This window comes from Mercenaria mercenaria, chromosome 12 (genome assembly GCF_021730395.1).
Source record: "Mercenaria mercenaria strain notata chromosome 12, MADL_Memer_1, whole genome shotgun sequence".
NCBI classification, from domain to species: domain Eukaryota; kingdom Metazoa; phylum Mollusca; class Bivalvia; order Venerida; family Veneridae; genus Mercenaria; species Mercenaria mercenaria.
Genome location: NC_069372.1, coordinates 37,361,624 through 37,388,190, shown reverse-complemented (window position 1 = coordinate 37,388,190; position 26,567 = coordinate 37,361,624). Strand labels below are relative to the sequence as shown.

Below are 26,567 nucleotides of genomic sequence, written 5' to 3'. Positions count from 1 at the left end.
AAAATTGTAGGCAAACTAGTCAATCCCAGTCTAGCCCAGCCCAGTCCAGTCTTACTGATTTCAATAAAAGCTGCTACAAAATATATTTTTGTTACAGAATGTAAATGTATGACATATGCGACATAAAAAGCATTGCCACCGAAGGATCAAACTCCAATATGTTTAAAAACAATCAATCAAAAATTGATTCACATGTGAGTAATGCGAACTGCACCGATCTTGATAACGCCTTTTCAAACGCAATACTTTAACATGTTCATGTCATGCCAGCATCTAATTAACCTAAACAGTGTTCCTATGTTTTCGTATCGTGCAACAGTAAAGAACGAATGATTTCCTATTAACTTGTCATGTCATGTGGTGTATTTCTTTTGTGAAATTTTACAGTTAAGGTCATAGTAAAAAATCATCATCATCATCCCTACCCACAATATCCCCTTAGTGTTCCTTCCCATCCCAACACATTTATCCACCCCCCTCACCCTCCCCTCCACCTCCCACAAAATGATTGTTTTACCATTTATTTCTTAGATTCCTGTATCATGATTCACCAAGAGCCCTACCACTACCCAAAAATGTGTTATTACCAGCCCGTTATTATGTAGTAGAAACTTAAAAAACTTTCTGGTGCTATCTTATAATATTTTTTATAAATATTTTTCTTGTGTGACCCTTGTCAAATTGTTTAAACAAGCTGTGAAATTCATGTGAGCAAGCTAGGGCCAGAAATCCATCTATATGTTTCTATATTTATCAGCAATTAGTATAAAGATGATTACTAGTATATATATTATTATAATAAAAATAACAATGTCATGTTGAGTCTGCTGTCCTCGAATAAGTACACAGCTTAAAGGCAAAACCAATTATTTTACTATTGAAGATTCAAGTCTATTACACAAAAAATAATACACAACTGATTTTTTTAAATATGTTTTAGTTTTAATGTGTTTCTTTTTTCTTTTGTAATTGCGACAATTAACGGTGCCACAACTAACATCCTAAATACAGATAAATAAACTAAATTCACTTAAACATGAACATATCATGTCAAAATACAAAATGTTACTTAACGAATGTAGTACATAACATTGCATCATTTATCGGGTTCAGATTCATTAAGATAAATGCATTGTACTCGATGTAGAATTTCATTTGTCAAAATCATGACACCAATTTGTATGACAGCAAACATTGATATGTACCAAAGCAATTTCTCCTGTTGAATGCGTATTGCAACCTGGACTACATGTATTATACAAACGCTAGAGATTTACAAAATTAGGCCTTAATAGATGAGCGAAAACGGCCAACCAGCAGTTTTGAATTTCAGCTGAATAAGCACTGACTCCGATGGATTAATATATCATATCAAGTAGCAGGAGATCTTTATACTCGTATGTCTCTGACCTCAATCTCATATCTAAACATATTTTACTTTAGTATTTAGCACTGAAACAACTAAGTTCCGATTCCGAAGCTTTGGACGGATGAATGGATGCTTGATTACAAATTAATTTTGATTTTAGAAATAAATTAGGTAAAATAACGTACCTGCAAATCCTGCGAAATCGTCTATAAAACTGTACTATATTCATTTTGTTAACGAAGAAGACAGTTATGTTTGTCGCATAAATTTATCTCACAGCAGTTGATAGCTATCAACATTATATACTGATTTTCAAAATTAATTTACTGTAGCGGATCGTAAGCAGAACCATTGAGTGAATAAGTGCGTGTGTTGTACGCACCTACGGCGACAGACGACAACTGAGCGAATACAAGTGCGTACGCCTTTTCGCACCTACGTTTGGCAGACGATTAATGTCCACTCGAGATAACCGATGTCACAACAGAGTAAATTTCAATGTCGGGGATTGAAACTTTAGTCGAGATTTCGAAAAGATCGAAATATCCAAATCGAGATATCCGTAGTTGATTTACATGTATATGAAAGAAGAAAGGAAAAATCGGGACCGGGAAAATCCACTCTAGATATCGAAATAACCGAAGTCGAAATAACGGTTTCTGACTGTATAATTATGCTGTTAGTAAACCGTTGAAACGTTTCTTCGTACATGTATCTTCACAGGACAAATTCAGGAAGCTGAATTTCAAGAATGACATTAAGATTAAATCTACAAAAAAAAAACAACTTGTCTTTAAATGAAAACAATTTTAAGTTATTTATTTACAAATAACTGTAAATTAAATAAGACATGTAATCCGCCATTATACAAATCAGTTTACACAAAACCAACGAATGTAACGTTTATAAATATCGGTTTCCCTGCATAACCATAGCAAATAGATCTTCCTGGCCCATTATTTTTCAGAAAGCTTTGTATAATCATATGCCATTTAATGGTCATAGTACATCATCCAAATTTGTTTTGTAAACTTTAAGGTAGGTAATGGGACAATATTTGTAATTTACCCTAAATTTAGTCTGTTTACCAAAGCAAATTGAAAATTGTTAGATCTTGGCTTGGATTTTGTGTTATTCATTCTTTTGTTTTTCCACTAATATCAGTCACAAGTTATGAACATTAACGCTATCAGTAGATATACTTTTTCCGCGAAAATATATGAAACCAGTTAATAGAGCGGCACTTTTGACGTTAAGTATACTCGTATATTGATTATCATTGTAGTTATCAATACGATAACCTACTGCTTGAAAAGTGTTATCTTTATTTACTTTGGCAGGGAACTGAGTTATTGACCCAGTCGATCGTTTTATCTTATTTTACCAATCCTCTACAATTTTGGGACCTTGTTTTGAGCCTCAAAAAGGTTATATCAAGTGGATTTATTTGGAATTTAGCAGTATTTTTTTTTAGTAAAATTGTAGGAAAATGATAAATATGTCCCAAAATAGTGATTGCGGGCAATGTAGCATGTATGCTACATTCTTAGCTTTTGTAATTAAATAAAAGTAAAATAAAAGTAAAAGAGAAAAAAAAAAACGACAACATTATAGTTAAACTTATTATTAAAAGTAAAGATAAAGGATCAAGTTAAATATAGAATATTCATAACGAAAAAATACATGGCCTTGTTTGAATATACATATTAGCAAGCAGGGTACACTTAGATTCGAACATTTTGGGCACGGCCAGACTTACATGTAGCGAGCGGTAATTATATGCACTTCCCTGATGTGTAGAATCAGGGTAGCCATTCTATAAATTGTGTGCATGTTTCATACTTTTAATCAATGACAAAATCAGGGCTCTCATACAAGAAAGTTATCGAAACGAAAGTTGTACCCTATCTATTAGAAATAAGATGCCAAAATCATCAACAGCCTGCAATGATTCCGTTGCAGGAACAATGTCCATTTTATTTGCATTTCTCAATTTAATAGGCCCTACTGAACTACAGAATATAAATCGAATTTTCGCCTAGCTATCTCGTTTGTTTTCACGAAATAGCAAAAATATACCCGAGTGTCGATTAACACGCATGAAACTCTTCCGTGATTTGAATTTCCAGCGCCGAAGATGACTCATCGATTTATACAAAGCTAGCAGTAGTTTGTTTTACAACAATTACTATCTCTAGAGCTTTAATGACTATATCGCATACACCATAAAAGGTCATCACTTACGTTTTTCCTGTATGTTGGTTGTTTTTGTGTGTCTAAAATATAATCAGAATGATCACAATGTTGTGCATTTACAATTTTCATTCATTATGTTGGATGTAAAAATTGTCCTAGCTGTCCTTCACCCAAGCTAATGAGCTGCTTCATAATTATGTCTCCACCATAGTTTGAGGAGACATATTGCTTTTGCCTTTGCCGTCTGTCCGTCCGTCCGTCTGCATTAAGATTGTCCGGCTTTCTTAGGTCAAACTGCTGACCGGATTTCGACGGAATTTCCCAGAAGTGATCAGTACCAAGCCTAGTTGTGCATATCGTCGGCACATTCCGCGTCGCTGCACAAAATGGCCTCAAAAGATAAAAATAGATAAAAATAGTAAAAAATAGTAAAATATCTTATCCAGCCTAAAAGCTTTATAAGTCAAACAGCTGGCCGGATTTCGACGAAATTCAATTGTTTTTTTACATTATATATCAAAGAAATAGGTTAAAACATATAACATCTCAGTTTTATGGTATGACAACAGCTGATTTGTGCTTATATGATCCTAATCCTGTATCCTATTTTCAAAGGCTTAGGTTGCAAAATATGCAGTCATCCAGTTTGAAGAATCTTTAGTTTACTAAGTCGGATAATCTTAATTTATATTGTAGAAAGTATGTCTGAGATTTTACTTCATCCTTGAATAATTAAATGTTTAGGTAAATACGTACTTAGTAATATTTTACCGTATTTGCAACAAACACAACTTCAGTTGATGGCATCTATGGATCCAGTCTCATGATATTACATGTGATTTAGCCCCAACCCTGGTTGTTAGCGCCACCTCAGTGGCATGCATTGGCTCAATGCCTTTTTGTACAAATCCGTTCAAATGAGTGAAAACCGTCAGAAAACCATACACCTTATCTTGTAACATAGTATGCTTCTGAAACAGACTGGAACTATTTCCGTGAAATCGGGGTGGAATGCAAAGCCAATGTCAGCTTTCATTTTGAACGGGCCTGATTCACCATTTTGTTCTGAAAATCGATTTTTATACATAAACTGCTTTCTACTTAGTTTTAACGAATTTATTTACAACACGATTATTCATGAAGCACATGCTTGACTATTCTTCCAATTTATATTCATTTTCTACAAACTTAACTCATTGCAGCTCAGTATATTAATGTTTGGATTAGAAAAGTTATACAAAGACCTGGTGGACTGGTACTGTAACAAAAGAGAAACACGCAATGTTCTGTTCATTAGATAAGTTAAGGTCGCTCCGATACGTAACATCAGGCCACTGTCTAACGTAACATCTGACCGCTGTGATACGTAGCATTAGGCCGATGTGGTACGTCAGATCATGCCTCTGTGATAAATAGTATATGTCCACTGTGATACGAAGTATTACCGCTTTCTTATTTTTGTTTAACCAGTATTCTGTAGAACATAACACAAATTACAATGTAGGAAACAAGTGTGATTTGTACCATTGGATCCAGGTTGGTGGACACATTGGAAAAATGTTTTGTTTAATTTTATTTAAACAATAATTTCTCAGAAATATGCAATACCTGTTTTGCTAGATAAATACAGGTACAGTATAGTACGGGAATAGGATCTATTAGCCAGGCGTCAAATAAACCACAAAAGTTTGTTGTTGCGTCAAAAGTTCGTTCTGATTTAAATGTTTTGGCGAGCGTTTGACTACTTGTACATGTAATATCCTACCCCCAAGGTATACTGCAAGAACCACGGTCACGAACGGTACTACCAGTAACCAAATTCAATCACCTAAAATCGTAGATATCTCTCAGTTCAGTACATGGGTATTGAACAAGTGGAAATCTATCTTCCAGTGCACCAGTTAGATTGTCTCAGTATTAAATCGCAGAGATACTCCGCATATTTTATGCTTTCGCCGACGACGTTATAGAAAAAATACTTGGATAAACTTCCCAAATGAACTTCCTGTCTAGACGACACGGCCGTGTGCACATATTAAGCGAAATGTAACAAACAAAAACAGAATGTTAAATATCCACAGTTGTAAAGTAAAACTCAGAACAAATGATGAATGAAAGTCATTTTAGAAATTATTTTGAATTTGAAATAACACTGTGGTACATATTTGTATTGTTTATTTGCACATTCATTCTGCATGCGTACTCGTGCAGTAAAACGACGATTAACATAAATATCCATATATAAGCCAATCAGAATAATTGTGTAACCTAAACCGGAACTACACATTAAGGGAAGTTCATCTTACACGGCCTGAAAACACTTTCTTCCCCTCTTTTGAGGAGGTGAGTTGATAAAGGAGCCACACATACTTCCGAGGTGGCGCATATGACCGGAACTTTACCGGGAACGTAGACAAAGAAAGAGGTCGAGTATATTTTATCATTTCTGTAACAAATGTAAGACATTTTATAAATTTTAAAGAAAAAACCTGAAGTTGTAGTTCCACTCAGAAATGGTTATACTTTTATGTATGCAGATCAATTTGCTGTGGGAAGGTATTTTTTGATGTGAGAACTTTTAAAATTTGTGACATACGACTGTTTCAAACTAAAAGTGGACATATGTCTATATATTTCACCCTAATTTACAAATATAAGAGATTCCAAAACCATTGTAGATATCGTTTTAAAAAGAATGTCTTATTACTGTATGTCCCGCGTAATTGTTTCACGGATTTTATCCTCCCATGTGCATTGGTGACCAAAAGGAGGAGACAGTTCTGCATAGGCGGCGCTTAGAACCATAGGCGGAGCCAATGCACATTTAATTTCTGGGCTGTTAACGCTTTTAAGTTACTGTATAAAGAAATATTTGCGATCATTTTCTCTATTGTAACATTCCGAATGGAACTTGAGGAAAGGGCCATTAGTTGTAAAGTATACGATAGTTTTAATGTAAGGAGAATTTACAACCCGACAAGAGTTTTCAAGGACACCGATGTTTGGAATAAGACTTAATAATGTAACCTAACAAATTTGAAAGTACTCTTTAATTTTTGATATCAACTTTATTGTTTGTTCAGTTATGTTTTAAACTTAAAAGTTGGTGCATAAAGTCTTATTGATCACAACAAAATTAATACTGAAAGTGACAGTCTGTGTGTATATAAAACTTGTCATCATATCGATTGGCACACAGTTTATACTACTCAGATTAATTAAAAGGTTCGCTAGTCATAAAAATTGTTGTCTAATTGAAGATCCCCTTTACTACAAAAATATTACATACAACATATGGCCCTATGTTCGTGTGTCATTAAAGATGTTACAATAGAGGAACGAATCGTTGATATCTCTCAGTTTAGGGAAAACGAATAGCTTGTTGATAACCTAAATCCGTTGAAAACCCAGAAAATACATGTGCATTGGCTCCGTCTCTGGTTCTTAGCGCCACCTCTGTAGCACTGGCTCCTCCTCTTGGTCAAAAACGCACATAGGAGGATTGAGCCCGTAAAATCACGTAGTTCATACAGTAATAAGACATTCTTTCAGTCGGATTGGTACGATAGCTTTTATATAGATCTTTAATTTAGGCGAAATGTATAAAGTTTTAACGCATGTACACGTTTGGTTAGAACCAGTACTAGTTCATATCTTTCAAAAGTCCTCACGTAAAGAAATGCCTTCGCACTGCATATCGACCAGCAAACATAAAAAGAGAGGAAATACATCGTCCCTTTTTAAAATATTGTCTTCAATTTGCTACAGAAAGAAAAAACATCAAGTCATCCTCTACCATTACATTTCCTATCTAATTCCAGTCATTTACGGCACCTCGCAAATATCTGTGGCTCGTTCTCAATCCACCTCCAAAAAGAGAGTGAGCCAGAGCTTAATAGCCGTGTCAAAGATTTTTCTGTAACGTTGGTGGAAGTATAAACTACGCGGAGTACGATGGAAGATAAATAACCGCGTCTTGAATATATATATTTACGCGCTGTAGGTGAGAAATGATCGATTAAAATTGGTAAGTATATTTTCCCGTTCATGACCATTATATGGTCCTTATAATATATCTACTTGGGGTACAGTATTACATGTACAGTTTTTTTTCCTGTCTGGTCTGGTGCCAGTGTTTTGTCTATACTGTTACACATTCAGGTATAGTTCTTTTTCGAGGCCTGCGATCTTTTCTAATTTTTGATAATGAAATAATCTGCCATTTAAGTAATGGTTACAAATCAGTGTGATTCAGTACAGCTTATAGGAGATAATGATTACATTTGTCACATTGTGTCGCCTTCATAGCCGTGATAGTGCAAGTTAGTATACGCGTAACATTTGTACCTAGTGATCCGAAAACGTTACTGTATTTGTTCAGTATTTCATTCCTATTGAATTTTCATCTTGAAGAAGCGCTTTCTGAACTTTTGAATTCATATTTTCTTATGAAAAATATAGGAAAATAAAATATCTAATTTAAAATCTGTCGGATGTATTGATGTGTTTTTTTCAAATATTAGTCTGAAATATTTAATAGAACACACAAACAATTCTTGTATAGACCTGCAAATAAAATAATTATCAACTGACTCTACTACTTTGCTTCAAAAAGGCCTCTATGTTTGTAATTGTAACTTTTGGCCTTGACTTAAGGAATACAATAACACTGCTGGTGAAGCATTCTGAAGACATGACATCTACTTAACAATGTACCAGGATAATAATAACGAAAATTCATACATATAATTGCAAAATATGATCCAAACTATGACGAGAATATAATTATACATCAAAATTCTACCGTTATGTTTAGGAGTATATCATGAAAACACAGAAATACTTGATAACATCTTTACAAACGATCTACCTTTCGGCACATTGTCCCGTAAAATGGATACTTAAAGTTTTCTGAAAAAGTTGCCGCCCTTTTGAAAGGAATACCATTTGTAAAGATATAGAAAAATCATTTGCTAAAAACTAAGTTTCACCTGGCTAATATGTGAACTTTCAGCACTAGGACATAATTGCAAATACATCAAAACGAACACATGTGACAGTTCTTCGATAATGGTGAGTCTCTGAAGGCTTTGAACTTTCTGAAAGTTTGCCCCCTTCACGCAGTCCTTTTCTGGAAACCAGTGTATATATATTGTAATATTGTTGTATATAAATTGTTTTCTTGAAGCGTAATATACGTGTTTCATATGTTGTTTTGTACAATTTCCTGTGAATTAACCTTTCTTTCTATGATTTGATGTTGCTTGATTTTTTTGTCTCAAAATGTAAGGCTAAGCATTAAAGATAGCGCTCCTGAGTATATAGCCCCAGCCGCCGTTGTGACATTAGATGCGCAACCAGTACGCCGTTCTGATTGGCTATAGATAGAGGTTTCGATCTAAATAAAGTAAAGCAAATCATACTGATAAATATAGTAAACAATTATGTTAACAACCGACGCATTTGAAAATACCTTACATAGCCTTAGATGAAAACAAGGATTTATGTGAACTAGATAACTTATGATGGCTAAAAACTTATGTTACTTCTACAGGTATGTCATATTATCTAAAACCAGAATATTGTTTAATATCTTACAGGTATAAATAGTTTGATAAACAAGTTAAATCAAATATTAACTTAGAATTAAGATTCATGTTGTTTCGGTCCGCTTATTTCGTTTAAGGACACGTCACGACTGAGATGTTTTAGCATTATTCAAAAAAACCTGGAATTCTATCTTTAAGCCAACACAAGTATATATAAAAAGACCCATCTCTGTATAAAATAAACACTAGGAATACAACGCATCCACACCCCACCCACTACGTGAAAACAATAAGATTTCGAAAAACAGAAGTCACTGTGTGAGTGTGATCGGGTGGTGTAGTTATCTAAGGAAGTAACTCGACCATTGAGGCAAGCAGGGAGTAACTGATATTATCTTGGCCAGACAGGTATGTCTAGCGATGTGGTATGAGTTTTACTGATATCAAATGTGTTGGCTGTGACGAAATACATGGTTACGCGTTCATAATTTTGTAATTTATCCCGTATACGGTCCTTACAAAACAATTTTATTAACTTCGCAGAAAAAAATATATATTAACCTGTGACGCCACGCAACTGCTTAGACGATGACGAAATATTATTGAAACTGTTGATTGTGTGTTAGTCTGTAGGGTGCCAGCGACAAGTAAGCACAGTTCCGTGTATAATTTCGTTGCCTTTAGATATTTAAACCACAAAATCACTTCCGCACTTCTGTTTTTCGAAATTTTCTTGTATATATATGGGGTGTGAATGCGTTGCATTTCTGGTATTTTTATATAGAGGGTGGTCTTTCTTATATAGACTTGTGTTGGCTTATGGATAGAATTTCAGGTTCCTGTGCATAATTGTAATACACAATTGGTATCAAAATTATATTTCCAATATATATGTTATGTGTTTTGTCTAATTGCAACCCTGCGAATGGCGTTAATTAGTGATAGATGATTGAAACATTAGGAATTCTTATGGGACTTGAATAGTCAAAGCGACAGTATGTTTACAGTATGTTCTTTCATTTATGAGTTAGCTACAGTATAGTAAAACCTTTTTGCGAATATCAAACTGGAAACTAGAAATAAGAGCAAACATTTAAATAGGTCATGAGTCATCATACAACTGTCAAATTCTGTCATTTGTTTTCACGCTCTGTCAAAACTATTTTATATCTCTATCCTGTAAATGCATTGTTTATGTAAGTATCGTGGTAGGATATTGTAGTGTGTACCATACTATACATTTTACATCAGAATTTATGTTTAAAATTGTTTTGCTTAGTTAACAAAAATCTCATAAGAATTTGTATTATGCTAGTTCATTCTCAGTAATACTGGTACCAAAACTCGATCTTAAGATATAAAAATGTTCCTTTCTGATGGATAAAGAAAACATGTTTGGTTGAATCGAAACGTAATGATATTTAGAATATTCATTTTTGTCATTCCCTGGAAATTCAAAAACGTGACACCACCTTTTGCATCTAGACCTTTACTCACGTTTGTTTTGCAAAGAATTTCCGATTATTTATTATTCATATTCTTCCACATTCAAGTAGTTAGTTCAGAACCAGTGAAAAATAAAAATGATGTTTTCTCTGTTTAAAATAGTGACAGTTTTTATTTCATTTCACTTAAAATTTTCAGTGTTTCACTGATATCTTAAAATAAAAAATGCGTAACTTCATTTTTTCGGATAAAGTGGAATAAAGTCTGGATTTTCATACCAAAACGAAATAATTGTAGGAGTAAATGGCAACCTATGAGTAAAAGAATTGAACGGCAACGTTAGTATCTGTTAGGGATAAAATTTGATATCAAAACGTTTGAAACATTAGTTAATTTTAAATAATGCCTTAATCACCTCGAAAAGTGCGACTGTGTAATCATGGTTAGATATCTTAAAAGCAGACACTTGGACCTATAGATCTTATTTCTCTATGTTGTAGACCATGTGCTACTTTATAATCCTTAGCAGCTTCTTCAAAATCTATATTGTAAAAAAAATCCGCGAAAACGTCAGCAAAATTGTAATTTTGCCATAGAATCCCATTATGAAAACTTGTTTTTGAAATATATTTAGCAAAAAATCAAGCACGCATCTTTATTTATTTATTTATTTATTCATTTTGCCTAATTTTCTAAGTATATTCTTATATTTTACACTGAAGAAAAAAAAATTGAAATGCAATAACTTCTTTAAGTCTAAAAAGGCCAAAATTCACAAAAAAATGTAAAATATCTAAATATGTTTAAGTTGCAATTCTTTCAATTTTTGCATGTTTTCATAACAGATGTCAAAATTATTTACCTCATAAACCCAAACGAGAATCACTCAGTAACAGCTTGGCAATGGCACCAAAGGTTTAGCAGTTAAAACTTCCAGAAATGCTCTCAAAGATTTTACATTCGAAAAAGTATCTTTTATTTTTTAGGCACAGTTTAACCGGTTACTGATTTCTAAGAGAACCTCATTCTGAATCATATCCAACCTGGCTCAGGTGAACCAAGTGCAGAATTAACTAGAAAGGGATCACAGGAAATATGGAGGATAACCTCGCCAAAAAGAGCAAACGAGCAAACCCTCGTAAAATTGATATCAACGTTGTTGTCATTGGTCCAGGCGCTTCTGGCAAAACAGAGTTATGCAGGAGGTTTGCTGGAAATGAGTTTAAGGGCAATTCCCCAGCAACTATTGGTAAGTTTTGTCATGATATGAGTCCTATTATACCACCAATTTCAGTATTTTAGTCCAGATGCTCATTCTTTAGATAGGATGCATTTGATTATCTGGACAAAAGTTATAGGTAATTAGTTTTGTATCGAGAATTCTACACAGTCAAGGTACACAGGGACGTGAGGAATGTTGCAGTATGCATTTACTTTCATGAACAGACTCGGTCAAACCGAATCTGAGTCAAATCAAATCAGACATTCTGCTATTATCATGTTTGCATTCTATGCTTTTAAAGGATTATTTTCTGCAATGGAAATATTGCGCGACTTTAGGAGCGCAATATTATTCCTCTAAAGAACAAATATCTTTTTACAATTAACGTATCAATTCATATTAAAAGGTTGGGTTAGGAAAATCAGATTTTCAAAATTCGCCCAGTAAAAATCTTACATATATCACAGTGAACAAAAACAATCTTTTATCTTCCGGACAAATCTATTACTTTATCAAAATTTCATAAATCACCTTTAAGGTCAAGTTCTGGTATCCCTATTTCCATTAATAAACTAAAACAATAGGCATCCTCACGCGACTAAAGTGAGCTCCACAAAACATGTTTTCCAGCACAACTATTGATCACAAATCCTTTCTATAGTTACAAAGTCCATTTCATGACATTTCATTAAATTGATTTTAGATATCTAAGTTCAATTTTATGATAACATTAAATGCACGATAGATATCCAAACACATACCATTTTAGATATCTTTAAATCGATTTTGTGATATCAAAGTAAATCGTGTAGTATTCTTTTGCGTACAAAAGACAGAATCCGTAACTCAAAAAATTGTTTAAAGAATATCATTAAATTACACACATTTTGAGATATCTTAAATTAATTGATTGATATAATCAAAATGTGCTTTCAGAAATCAAAAAATGCATTTAGGATATCATTAAATCGAATTAAGGATAAGAAAAAAATGTTGTATTTAGAGATATCCAATATATAACACTTCTATTAATACCAGGACCTATATCTAGGTGTTAGCAAATGTAATCTTTGAAATGAATATACTAATAATTTGGAAAGACATTTGAATTTGTTTTCTACCTAGCTGATGTAACTTTCAGGTATATTGAAATGAATGACCTTCGACATTTTCATTTTATCACATAGCGTACCAAGATTTTCCCGTCATATTTCCTATTGAGAAATTCGCATTAACATTTGTTTGTACATTTTGGAACCAAAAAGGCCTGATCAGAATCACAAATTGGGACAAAAGTTCCTGCTATGAAAATTTCGTAATAGTTATTGTATTAATATTATTTCATTTTTGGAATTATTTTTCAGGCGCAGCATTTAATGCATTACCTTTTGGACATGATGGGAAAGAAATATCTGTTGGTGTTTGGTAAGTTTGTCGGTCTTAAAGAAACTGAAGTTACATGTGAAAACGTAAGTAGGGTTGTTTACATATTTACTTGTCGGTACTCTACAATTTGATTCATGTGCTTATTTTTATCAATATTTAAATATTTAAATACATCAGTTAAAATGCAAAAAATAGTTTGTAGTTGCAAATACAGCGACAGTTCCAGCAAAGATCGCACATCTTAGAAGGTAATTCTCTTTGTTTTCCTCTGATCTTGCATCGGCATTGACTTTAATATCTAAATTATCAAGCCATATCCTTTGCGTTGTATTCTTTCTCCCACTAATGGAGGTGCTTTTCTCTTTGATTGTGTCTGACAAGTTAGGCGATGGACTCCACACTGTGACTGAATTGCTTTTAAATGTTTCATCGGGTACCTTATTGTGTGTCTGTTGTTGTTTTTCCTTCTGTAAGGGCATAGGAGAATATATATTTATACGAACATGTCTGTGGTTTTTATATTTCACACCTTTTGTTACCATTACGTATAATAAAGATTCATCTGGCGGGGATAATTTTATTTCAGCTGTTCTGTATATTTGGAACAAGATGGAGGTTACATTAGATGTTTTTAGGATTTTAGTGCGGATCAATCAACTCCAAAATGATATATTTTTGCCACTGACTGTTCCACGGCGGTGTCCCTTTGTTGTTCATTTACTGGCTTATTTATCCCCGCTGTCTGTGCGTTTTATCATGTCTGTATTCTTTTTTGAAATGCACTGCTGTTGGAGTTTGGTTTGAGGGAGCATGGTGGTGGGATAGCCTTTCAGAATGTGGCTTTCCCTATTGGATTTTTTCCTTATTTTAGTACAATGCAATAATAGCTGTCTGTTTGTTTTTAGAACATTCGTCTGAAAACAAAACAATAGAGTATAAGCAAATTTTAGCCGACAAGATAGATTTCTGTACTTTTTAATGATATCTCAATGCCCAACATTCACAAAAACAATATTTTATCATTATATATTTACAAAAATGTAGAAAATCCTCCTTAGATATATTTAATTTTACTATTCTTATAATTTATTGTGTATCTGAATAAATGTCATGCAGTAACAGTCAGTTATATAAAACTAATCTAGCTTTTATAGGTAGTACGCATTAATGTGTGTTAACTATACATGTATAAAGTTTGTACTATTTTCAACCTATGCACAGTATTGTAAATACACATAAACTTGTTACATTTCAGTTTACATAACCTGTATGTAGAAATAATTCATATTTTCGGATAATAGTTTTGGGTCTAGTATACCTTAAAGGGCAAAAAAATATTTCTTATTTTTCGTTAATTATTTTCAGGGACATACCTTACCACGAAACATATTTCTCAACAGACGAAATTTATATGAGAGGAAGACATGTAAGTGATATTTCAAGTACATGTTTAGAAGAAACAGTGTAAAAGTGGTGTGGGGACGAGAAATAGCTCACTGATGACTGTCCGTTCAATTATTCCAAACTGCACAACACTTAAGATTCTTGTTTACTTGTCAAACCTGTATTAAACAGCCAGTGAAAGGAGCAACATAATCTTGCTGCTTAAGGCAGCTGGGTGCTTACGTCAAATTGAAATAAGGAAAAAATGTCAGTCTGGGAATTTAGCTGACTAACTGCTTAAGGCAAGTGACTGCTTGAGGCAAGTGACTGCTTAAGGCAAGTGACTGCTTGAGGCAAGAGACTGCTTAATACAGGTGACTGTTAAGGCAAGTGACTGCTTGAGGCAAGTGACTGCTTAAGGCAAGTGACTGCTTGAGGCAAGTGACTGCTTAAGGCAAGTGACTGCTTGAGGCAAGTGACTGCTTAACAAAGGTGACTGTTAAGGCAAGTCACTGCTTAATACAGGTGACTGTTAAGGCAAGTGACTGCTTAAGGCAAGTGAATGCTTGAGGCAAGTGACTGCTTAAGGTAAGTGACTGCTTAATACAGGTAACTGTTTAGGCAAGTGTCTGCTTCAGGCAAGTGACTACTTAAGGCAAGTGACTGCTTAATACAGGTAACTGTTTAGGCAAGTGTCTGCTTCAGGCAAGTGACTGCTTAAGACAAGTGACTGCTTGAGACAAGTGACTGCTTAAGGCAAGTGTCTGCTTGAGGCAAGTGACTGCTTAAGGCAAGTGACTTCTTCAGGCAATTAGCTGCTTAAAGCAAGTAACTGCTTGAGACACGTGACTGATTAAGGCAAGTAACTGCTTAAGGCAAGTGACTGCTTCAGTCTGGGAATTTAGCTGAAGGCAAGTAACTGCTTGAGGCAAGTGACTGATTGAGACAAGTGACTGTTAAGGCAAGTGACTGCTTAAGGCATGTGTCTGCTTAAGGCAAGTGACTGCTTGAGTCAAGTGACTGATTAAGGCAAGTGAATGCTTAAGGCAAGTGAATGCTTCAGTCTGGGAATTTAGCTGACTAACTGCTTAAGGCAAGTGACTGCTTGAGACAAGTGACTGCTTGAGGCAAGTTACTGCTTAAGGCAAGTGACTGATTGAGGCAAGTGACTGCTTAATACAGGTGACTATTAAGGCAGGTTCAATTGTAATTAGAATAACTATGGTTGTTGCCTTGCTTGATTTTAAGTTAAACCGACACAACTAAGTTCAGATGGCGACTTTTCAGCATTCTTTGGCATATGAAAACCGCACGTGCACCTCTGAGAATTATTTTACACGCATCCTATCTTCCACAAGAAAGCCTTAGAGTGTTAAATGTTAACATTTTATGATTGAGCATATTTTTCTACATTTGAAACCTTGATTATTTTAGCATCTCTCTGTCGACATGTTATTCTGGATTTTGTCGTTTAGTTTACCTCTATTTTTCTTAGTTTTATGTATTTATTTATATATTTTACACATTATCAGATTGTTACAAAAGGCCAAAAAAGTATTTTAGCAGTTTTACGAATCTTTGTCGCATACTGAACACTGAACAATTATTGAAACTTGACTTGACTGGCCTTACAAAACAAAAACAGAACGAAAATGAATTGTGAGTAAATAGACTAATTGAACTGTTGTCAGCTATTATGTATATCATTATCTCAAAGTAGACATTATATTCCTTTATAGGGTATTGTATTTGTGTATGACATAACAAGCGACTGTAATTTCGTTCAAGCAAAGGAATTTATGAAAAAGCTTAAAACGGTATGAAAATTTTCGGCTATTGCTTTTTATAATAAACGGATCTGCCTTTGTATACCATATTGTACATACCTTTTACTGCGCCTTTTCTTGCCGAATTCTGAAGGCAGAAAATATCTAAAGAAAAAGACTCATCTGTCTTGTATGTTACTACATTTGGCGTATAAGGCACTAGTTGAAGAAATCGCAACAACTCTTATGAAAGATGGAAATGAGCTGGCTTAGATCAGTTTATAAGACACTGTTTTAAAAATGCTGACTCATTTTTAAAGACTATTTACGAGCCCTGTCCGATCCGAATCAACATATCTTAAATCTACAAAGAGGTGTTGAGATGTCTTGTATGATTTTCACTTGGTGCATTAGTTTGAAAATCGTGTTTTATATCTTTATCTTTTTGTTTTCGTTTTCCTTAATTATACATGCAGGTTAAATATAAAGTATCTTCAAATAAGTAATGTCTCGTGTGATTTCAAATGTCTTGTTTAAACTAACGTGTTTTTCATTTGGCGTTTAGTTGAAAAAAGACATGTCCCATAGTTTAACGTTCTGCGTATTTGCTTTCTCGTACCTTATCATTATGCGTGTTAATATACACGGACGGGCATCATCTGTTTTTCGTTGGGGTACCTGCGTAAAATGACGTGTTATGATTGTTTTCTTTCATTTGGCGTAATGGTCGGACATGACATGTTTTGTACGTTTTTTTGTTTTGTTTTTCAGCCCGCCCACTTAGCTCAGTAGGTAAGAGCATTGGTCTACGGATCGCGAGGTCGCGAGTTCGATCCTCGGGCGGGGTGCATGTTCTCCGTGACTATTTGATAAACGACATTGTGTCTGAAATTATTAGTCCTCCACCTCTGATTCATGTGGGGAAGTTGGCAGTTACTTGCGTAGAACAGGTTTGTACTGGTACAGAATCCAGGAACACTGGTTAGGTTAACTGCCCGCCGTTACATGACTGAAATACTGTTGAAAAACGGCGTTAAACCCAAAACAAACAAACAAATGTACGTTTTCATTTGAATTTTAGTCTATAATTACGTTTCTTGTGTGTATACATTTTGGATATTTGTCTAAGAAACTTGAATTCTGCGTAATGTGTCTTTTTCATTTTTTTTATTTGGCTGAGTTCTTGTATATATCTCACAAATGATAGACAAATACAGATTTCTTTGCATGTAGGCACTAGTCTATCTTGATACTATTATAAAAGTAAGTTAACAATATGAGACATTAAGGGTAGAAAATCTTTGGTAATTTTTTCATTGTCAAACAAAAACACTTTTATTTCATCTGTGACTAAGATGTAACTTTATTTTAGAAAATGACTGACTGTGAAGTGATTGTTGTTGGGAATAAGTGTGATTTAGAACACAGAAGAGAAGTGAGCACGCTCAAGGGTTATGAGGTATCTATGTAAACTGGCAAGCTCTATAACCTACAGATTACTTGACCGAGTAACCAAATTTATTACCTCCATTGCGTTTCGTTTCATTTACAAGGAAACATACTAATTTGGCATGACGTGAGATCCATTTTGCAATTCCTCTGTAATATGGCACAAGTTTCATAAAAATTCATTATGTTATAACAAACCTTCCCAACGGTTTTAAACCACTGCGCTCAGAAACAACCAATAACCACCACTCTGATGCTAGAGAATATAATTTTCATATAATTATCATCCTTTCAGGAGCCATGATCCATTTATTTGTCAGCTGAAAATAATGCTGCATATATCAAGGGAGCGCAGTAACAATGACTTAGTATAACAATAAATTAGTCAGTAGTTATTTTGTTTTTGATTTCTTGCAGTTATAGCAACAGAATCGGAATGATCTATTCATTTTGTTGGGTTTAACGTCGCACCGACACAATTATAGATTAAATGGCGACTTTCCAGCTTTGATGGTGGAGGAAGACCCCAGGTGCCCCTCCGTACATTATTTCATCACGAGCTGGCACCTGGGTAGAACCACTGACCTTCCGTAAGCCGGCTGGATGGCCTCCTCACATGAAGAATTCAACGCCCCGAGTAAGGCTCGAACCCATATCGATGAAGGGCCAGTGATTTGAAGTCAGCGACCTTGACCTCTCATCCACGGAGGCCCAAGAATCGGAATAAAGACTGATCGGTATTATAGCTATATATAAAAATTATCTTCCTTGAAACATTGTTGCCAGTAAACATTTTTGTCTTCTTTTTCTTTGATATGATTTAGCTTGCCTACGAGAATAGTGCAAAATTCTTCGAAGTAAGTGCTAAAACCAACGCTAATGTCCAGGAGGCACTTAACACACTTCTAAAATCTGCATTAGCAAGGAAAGATGGAAAGAAGGTAACAACTTTGTAACATATAATAATGACATTCTTTTATCGCAACAGATACAAACCAGCTCGTCAGAAGAGCAAAATACACTATGAACCGTATACAGATACGGTGCAAACTGTATCATGTTATCTAATTTTTTAAATATCGAGTTTGCATCTTATCTTAGTTTCATGTTTACTTAGATTGTTTTAATCATTAATTTATTCAAAATTTATATATGCTACTTTTTTGCACTACTGTGAATTAAAGAAACGACATATTTATCGTTTGAATATTAAAAAAATAAAAATGTAAATCTCACGTTCTGTTACAGTGTTTCTCGTGAATTACTGCTTCATTTCAGTCCCTGGGTTTACATAACATACGTAATGTATCTATACTTGACTTCTTATATAGGCTGTAGTACCTGAAGAAATCGGACAGGATCCATTTGCATTACTTTTGTATGAAAAGGCTTTGCAAACAGGAAAAGAGAAGGATAAGTCAATTCGTGTTAATATAGTTGGAAACTTTAGACAAGGTAAGACGACACTGATGAAAAGGTTGTTGGTACAAAAGATCAAAGGGATTAAAAGTACTAATGGTATAGTTGTAGAACATTACAAATGTGAAAAAGACAGAGATGGGAAATTACGCTATACCAAAGCTGACGACATTGATAAATCAGAATATGTTAAACGCTTGGTATCTGTCGTTGTGAATGAAAAGAATCAATCCAAAGAGCAGGAATTACAATCATTGACAGAATCAAACGTTTTGCACGAAACGAAACCCAAGGTCTTAGAATCTTCTGTTAATGAAGATGACAGAGATTTACAAAGCGACTTGAATGCAGTAACAAAGAGTGGTTCATCAAACGGAGAAGAAACAGTTGATACAGCTTTTAATAAAATTTCAATTTTATCTCCGGAAGAAAAGGGGGTGTTTGCAGAAGCTGTGAAGACCAATCGGGCATCTCCGCAACAAGAAGGAAAAACCAAATTTGATATTTGGGACTTTGGTGGGCAGTTCATTTTCTATGCAACTCATACAATCTTTCACAGCAAAAGGGCAATTTATCTTTTGGTGTTTGACTTGACTTTAGATCTGAACTGGTCATGTATTTCTGATGATCAATATCCAAATGAGTCAGAAAATAGAGACATGAAATACTTTATACATTTCTGGATGAGTTCTATCCACTCGTTTGTTGGATCAGCAGATGGTTCATTGCCAAAGGTTATTCTTGTTGGAACTCACAAAGATAAACTGAGCGGAAAAAAAACACGAAAAAGAAAGATATATCAAAACATACTTTGAAGACATAAGACAGATGTTTGATGGAACGGATTTGTCTAACCACATTCATTCTGATGACTTTGCAGTTGATAATACTGATTCTAAAGATCCTTCACTAAATTCACTGCGTGAAGCGATCATTAGAACTGGAGATGAACTGTCAGAAACAGTTGAAATACCACTGAAGTGGATTCAATTGGAAAAGTCTCTGCTGGAAAGAAAACACCTCAAACTTATTTCAGTTAAGATCGTCGTGGCGATTGATTCAGAAAATGAGTTTCCTTTAGGTGATATGGAACAGATCAAACTATTCCTTCGTTATCACCATGCCAAAGGCACACTTGTTTATTTTGATGAAGAACCAATATCAGAGTATGTTGTGCTTGATCCTCAGTATCTCATCGATGCATTCAAGTGTATAATCACAAGCGAAAGATTCTGCACAAATGAACCTGAAATTCGTCCACTTTGGAAGATGTTACTGACAGACGGAAGACTTGAAAAACAGCTGATTGATCGCCAGTGGGGAAAACCTGATAATAAGCTCGACATGTTTATGCAAAACAAAGAAATTCTTCTTTCATTTCTTGTGAAACATCACATTATATCAGAAGCAAAGATTTTTGATGAAGACGCTAAACACTCGACAGGACTAGGATGGTTTTGGGTTCCAAGTCTGCTGAGAGACCATTCATCGAGAACAGAGAAAACAGAATTTCTAAATGGAAGGAAACTGACAAAACTTCGCTATGTGTTATTTTTCAAATCCTCGCCAATAGTGTCTACAGTCTACCATCGTTTAGTATCAGCTGCAATAGGAAAGTGGCCAGTAGCAAAAGCTGGTAAGAAAACATTACTATTTAAAGATATGTGTATTGTCAGACTGAACGTGGACCACGCGGGAATAATAGAGATTAGACATGACAGTATTGACGTAACAGTCGTTGGTCTATGTCACGCGACAGATGTTAAAAGTGAACAAGCTGACCGTTTTCGACGATTTTTGGAATCGGTAACAACACATGAATTTCAGAAGCTAAGAAGTACAGAAGAGACCAATGACAAACCATACACAATTATGTTCCGATGCAATAACGACAGTCATGGTGCAAGTGGAAGTGAAAACCTAATTTCCATAGATGACATGAGGAGAGGAAATGTAGTTCCATGTCCAGACTTGATACCCCATGACATCGACATAGTAACGGCAAAGGAAGAGTGGTTTCAAGAGAACCAAAATATAACAGTCATTCCAAACAATCAGTTGACAAACAAATTACTTAGCAGATTGTCGCAGTGCATTGGTGAAAACTGGCAATTGCTGGGGCTCGAACTTGGGTTGACGCAAGTTCAGATAGATCATATTGTTGAAGACCATCCACGTAGTGCTTTCATGAGGATATATGCCATGCTTCAAAAGCGGTTTCAGGAAAATGTAGATAAAGCAACACTAAAGACACTAGTTGAAACCCTGCAACGGTGTACGCTTGTGCACGTTGATTGGGACAGACTGAGAAACGTTGTAGATGAACTAAGTTAAAATGTTCAATTGAACTGATTCAATGGAACATCACAGATAAGATGACGGGGACAAATTGTAAATTTGAAAGGTCCAAAAGTGAACACAGTTTATGACGAACTTGAAATTATATTTAGATTTGACTTACTTTCATTCTAAGAATGTGAAATACATGTTAACAGGTTTATTTTATTAAAGAGACAACTTCATGAAGGTGTTAACATTTCGCTTTGCTTTTAACGTTTGAAATGTTGGCGGCCAGTTCTGACCAAGTTCAGGCTGGAAGTTCGTACAGACTGATAAACGTGTGTACTGTTCGATATGTAGAACATTTGCTGGGAATATCCATTCGATTTATAAATGATATTGCCCAAATTGAATGATTTGACAAGTATTAAAAATTTAGCGCCCCAGGAGGTTACAGTTGTTAGTTGAATTATACCAAGGTCGCATGTTTCGGCCCATTCTTTAAATAAAGTGTAGAATGCATACACACCTATATATAAAAGCTTTTTATATGTGAATGTTTTATTTATTGAAGAGTATTTAAAGAAGCAATGTGGTAAGGTCGATAAGGAAGCGTCCGAATATTTGTTTCAGTACTCGTCAGATTACTTTTTATAGCAGTCATGAGCATAATCATGTATGCGTGTCTATTAATTCTTAATTTTGTGTATATTCTAACGAATTGATCCATCAAATCAAATATAATCAAAATAAAGGATCTGAAAACAAGCTTTCATCGTAAACTTATATTAATTAATTTCCTAGAAAATGAAACATGTCATAAGGATAGGGTGTAACAAAAGTATGGTTTTTGTCTAGTTATTAGTTAGTTTAACTCATTCTGCCCGAAAGCGTTATCTCCACTTCTACTCTACTGATATTTCTCTTTCAGCCACCTAGGAGGCTGATAAGCTTATCTACCCCTGAATACCTATAGATGTTTTGAGAGATAACATCGATTTTGTAGTTTTTTTGCGTGGGATATTGTTGTTAATTAGTGACATATGACATCAAATATGTGCTAATAGGTATGGAATTTGCACTCTTTGTAAGTAAATCGAAGAAACTACGCAACAATGTTAATTTCATGCAGCTGTGTAGTACAGTCATTTCAACAGACTTTTGAATTAAACAAACAAAACAAATGACCGTATTCTCTCATGAGATTTTGTTTTGGTTAGACAACATTTATAAAATGCTAAATTTTATCATACACAAATTTAAAATAGAAATAAGAATAATTCTTAAATATAATAAAATTATAAATAAATATTATACTCATTTTCTAACACTGATTTTACTCAGTTATACGCATCCAGACAATCAAAACGCATCAAAATAAAGTTATTTCTCATAAAAATAGTGTAACTATGTATTTAGTATAAAGATGTAATAAAATGAAAATAAGTAAATATTTTAACTATTTTAGACAGAAACTATTGTGCTGGAAATGAGATTATTTTGGAATCATTTTCAGAAAAGAAGTACTTTATAAAAATTTGAATTTTGAATCAACTTTGTAGAGTTTCTAAAGTATCACACTCAAGCTGTCGGAATTATTGAGTTATTATTAACACTTAGTTCTATAAATCTATAAAATTTTGAAGTTTAACAACAAAATAAATAAATAGATAAATAAATAAATAAATACCCATGAAGATGATTTTACTTTTTCATACACACATGAGCATTGCCATATCGCATAGGTAAAAATGAAAGGTCTGGTGTGCATAAGTGGAAGAAAGTTTAATCTTACATGTAAGAAAATACTTTAGTTCTTTTTCTTTTCAATGATATAATCCACAATTCTACAAGTTTTGTCCAGGCAGTGTTGTGTGCATCGTCACGACCTAAAGATGTGACAATGTTCACGCGGTATGAAGACGTAAAAAAAATCTATGAGATTGTTTTTTTTTTAGTTGTTTTTTGTTGTTGTTGTTGTTGTTGTTTTGCATTTCGGAAATATGCGTACACGTTATTTTTGTGCGGTAATTATGTAAGTCTGTCTTTATTGAAGAGTATTTTTTATAACAATACCCAATTATTTACCATACAATTTTTTCCGCACTCAAATATTTAGAACCGTACTTATACAGAATATACTCAACCCCTTTTCTAGCTATATAGCTTAGGTCTTTTTTATCTCCGTTAAATTTTGACAGAATTAATGAAATTCTTGGACAATGTTTAATGATAAGTTTATAGTAATAAAACGTATGAACGATCATAATCAGAAGTAAACTCATGTAGCCGTAAAATGGTTTGATCCCGCAGATAGCATTATTTGCCGCATAGAGACAACCAAAAAAGTATAGCTCTACTTTTGGGTTGCATTATTTAAACTGTCATTTCTCAATGAATCTTCGTTAGTATATTTTTCTTATTCATTTATTTACTTATTTTGTTACGTTTCGATCATATAAAGAATCATCCGTAATTTTCGGGCTTCGAGAAGTCACAAATTAAAACTCGAATGACTCTCGCTTTTACAGCTTTCTTCAACTCAACGAAAGCATTTATTTTTTCACAAAATCATGTTTTAATTATGTTTTAAAAATGTTACGCAACAAAAAATTGATTGGTCCAATTTGTTAGAAAGAACTGAAAGATTTTATTTAAGGCCAATGAAATGTGACGACTCAAAGCGTCACGCGGAATTCAGCGCTGTTACTGTAAAGACGGCGTGTACGCGGCGTGCGGTTTCCAGATGTAGATAACAACACCGCTTAAAGCGGCACGCGGTATACAGATAACAATCGGCCGAAACATCAATGCGTCGCGCGTGTAGAATGAGTTAAACACTTTTTATAGGCTTTTAGCTAGATTGGTATGAACATTTTGAAATTAGTTGAGAAATGCTGCTAAAGTTAACGGCTGTTCAGAGAAAGAAATACGTTTCGCCTCATGAGTATATTTGATCCCGTCTTTCAAAGTTGGTAGTCGATTCTGAAATATGTTTCACAAAATGATCGCGTTTACACCACACTCATTCATGGTCACGTGTACTCCTAAAATTTGTAAAAGAATACAACTCCATTTTTTTATCCTTTATATTTTATAATGTCGTATCAGTTAATTTTACTTTTAGTACAGATATTACAGACAATATTCCAGCTTTTAGTTAAGACGTACGTCATAACGGTATATTTTTTTCATTTGATTTACAGGTAAAATGCTGAAGAAAGAAAACATAATTGAATTTACAAGAAGCCTGAAGGCTTCAAAAATGTTAAAAATAAATTCAACTTGTCCAATATTCTTTGAACGCCGTTTGTTTTGACCCAACAAACAAACGAAAACGTATCTTCTTCAAAAGCGGATATCATGTCATTGGTCCTGGCCCTTTCAAAAATGCCAATTCAGCACTATGGGTAACTATATAACATAACTAAACATAAGCTAGATGCACCCTCAAGGACTTTAAAAGAGCCTCATCTATAAATGTTTAAACATTGATCCAAGAAGAGTTTCGTAAATGTATTTATTTGTGAACATGTATAATAAATAAGGGTATTAAGTTGGTAATTTGTCTGTGTAAAGCGAAGCGTCACAATCGCCCATGAAGCTCACAATCGGGTAAGTTTTATCCGGATATATACAGAGATCCAATTGTCGTTTCTGATATCATATATCAAACTTAAAGATCTGTTGTCTAAATTCGTACTCAGAAGGAGGCGTTTCTAAACATCTTTACTCGAAACGGTATAAAGCAAACATATCAAACACCAACCAGTTTAATTGGTATTGCCGAAATTGACCCGGTATATGTAGGGAATGACTGTTCTTCATTATAGAAACTTACCAGATATATGTAGGGAATGAGTGTTTTTCATTACAGAAACTTACCAGGTATAGGTAGGGAATGATTGTTTTTCATTATAGAAACTTACCAGGTATATGTAACTGTCGTCGCTAAATTTCTAAACAACACGGCACATAATCAATACGCTTTACCTTTGAGCTAATTTATTATAAGTACGAAAACTGAAAATATACAGATTTTGACAAGTTACAAAAATGTTGAATTCCAAGAGCTTCATTTAAATTTTTTGCTTGGAGCTATATTGCTTTCGGTTATTTTGCCTCCCTAAATGTAGTCATGTCTACTACAAAAAGCCGGGAAGCAGGATAAATTCAAGCGGCAGGATGTAAAGGATCAACCGATTGGTCCACTTTCATGTTTCGGTTCAACTGGCGTTTTATGACGGTCTATTATTAATTCGAGATTTTTTCATGAACAATAATATGATTACAATATATAAATTAATTAATTAATTAATTAACTAGCCAAGCCATTCCTTTTCAATGGGAAACTTTATAATCTATTTATAGTCATATTTGTAAACATCACGTTATCATTGTTCGCTTGGTTTAAGTGCGAATTACTAAATACATACATGTAAAGTTTCCGGTTAAAACGGAAAATGAAGAAATGGCGAAATCTAACGATTATACGATTTTACTGTGCGGTGATCCAAGTGTGGGAAAATTTGAGATGGCCTGTTCATTTACGAAAGGGAAATTATTTAACATTACGAGTATGTATAAAACTTTTATATATAAAATTATGCTTTGTGTTTAAATTTTGTGTGAATTACAAAAAGAAATATTTGATTGTTTCCAGTTGTTTTCAAAAGCAAGCTTGTTAACATTTCAAATGATTTGTTCCTTTACCCATCAGAAATTAACCATTTTCATGCCTTAAAGCTCTAGTTTGGATATCCTTATTAACAACAATAAACTAAAGCAATTAAAAACAAGAGCTTGTCGAACACGAAATGCTCCCCTTGATGTATTCAGTAATTGCACAAGGCACAGAAATTATTCGGACACTTTGCATTGAATGTTTTACATACTGAGCTCAAATCAATAATTATGGGTCATTGACCAATCATAAGTAAACTCGTCTTTGTTGAAAATGTGATCTTTGACCGAAGCATTCTCCAGTTATGTGGCACAAAAACGTTTTACTGTTCTGAGTCAATGTAATGTTGAACCCTCAAAATCTATAGGGTCTATCTACTGATCATGGTCAACATCCCTATAAGTTTCGTGATCCTAGG

At 34.1% G+C, this 26,567-nt stretch overlaps 2 protein-coding genes across 2 annotated transcripts in view; both read left to right on the top strand.

Moving 5' to 3' along the window:
* Positions 1 to 9,011: 9,011 nt before the first annotated feature.
* Positions 9,012 to 20,000, top strand: LOC123533689 (uncharacterized). The gene is made up of 8 exons (XM_053519724.1): positions 9,012 to 9,119; positions 11,547 to 11,809; positions 13,147 to 13,207; positions 14,534 to 14,594; positions 16,291 to 16,368; positions 17,690 to 17,776; positions 18,591 to 18,707; positions 19,098 to 20,000. The coding sequence occupies exons 2-8, from the start codon at positions 11,656 to 11,658 to the stop codon at positions 19,998 to 20,000; spliced, it is 1,461 nt and encodes a 486-aa protein (XP_053375699.1). The 5' UTR covers positions 9,012 to 9,119; positions 11,547 to 11,655.
* Positions 20,001 to 20,013: 13 nt separating this feature from the next.
* LOC123533695 (uncharacterized) overlaps positions 20,014 to 26,567 on the top strand; it is a 39,909-nt gene continuing 33,355 nt past the window's right edge. The window contains exons 1-2 of the mRNA XM_045315476.2: positions 20,014 to 21,514; positions 25,881 to 26,042. Coding sequence (XP_045171411.2) covers positions 20,014 to 21,514; positions 25,881 to 26,042 — 1,663 coding nt within the window. The remainder of the gene's footprint in view (positions 21,515 to 25,880; positions 26,043 to 26,567) is intronic.

Coding starts and splice junctions, on each gene's coding strand:
- LOC123533689 (XM_053519724.1), top strand. CDS start 11,656: ATGGAGGATAACCTCGCCAAAAAGAGCAAACGAGCAAACCCTCGTAAA. Junction 11,810..13,146: donor CAATTCCCCAGCAACTATTG/GTAAGTTTTGTC, acceptor ATTATTTTTCAG/GCGCAGCATTTAATGCATTA. Junction 16,369..17,689: donor TTATGAAAAAGCTTAAAACG/GTATGAAAATTT, acceptor ACTTTATTTTAG/AAAATGACTGACTGTGAAGT.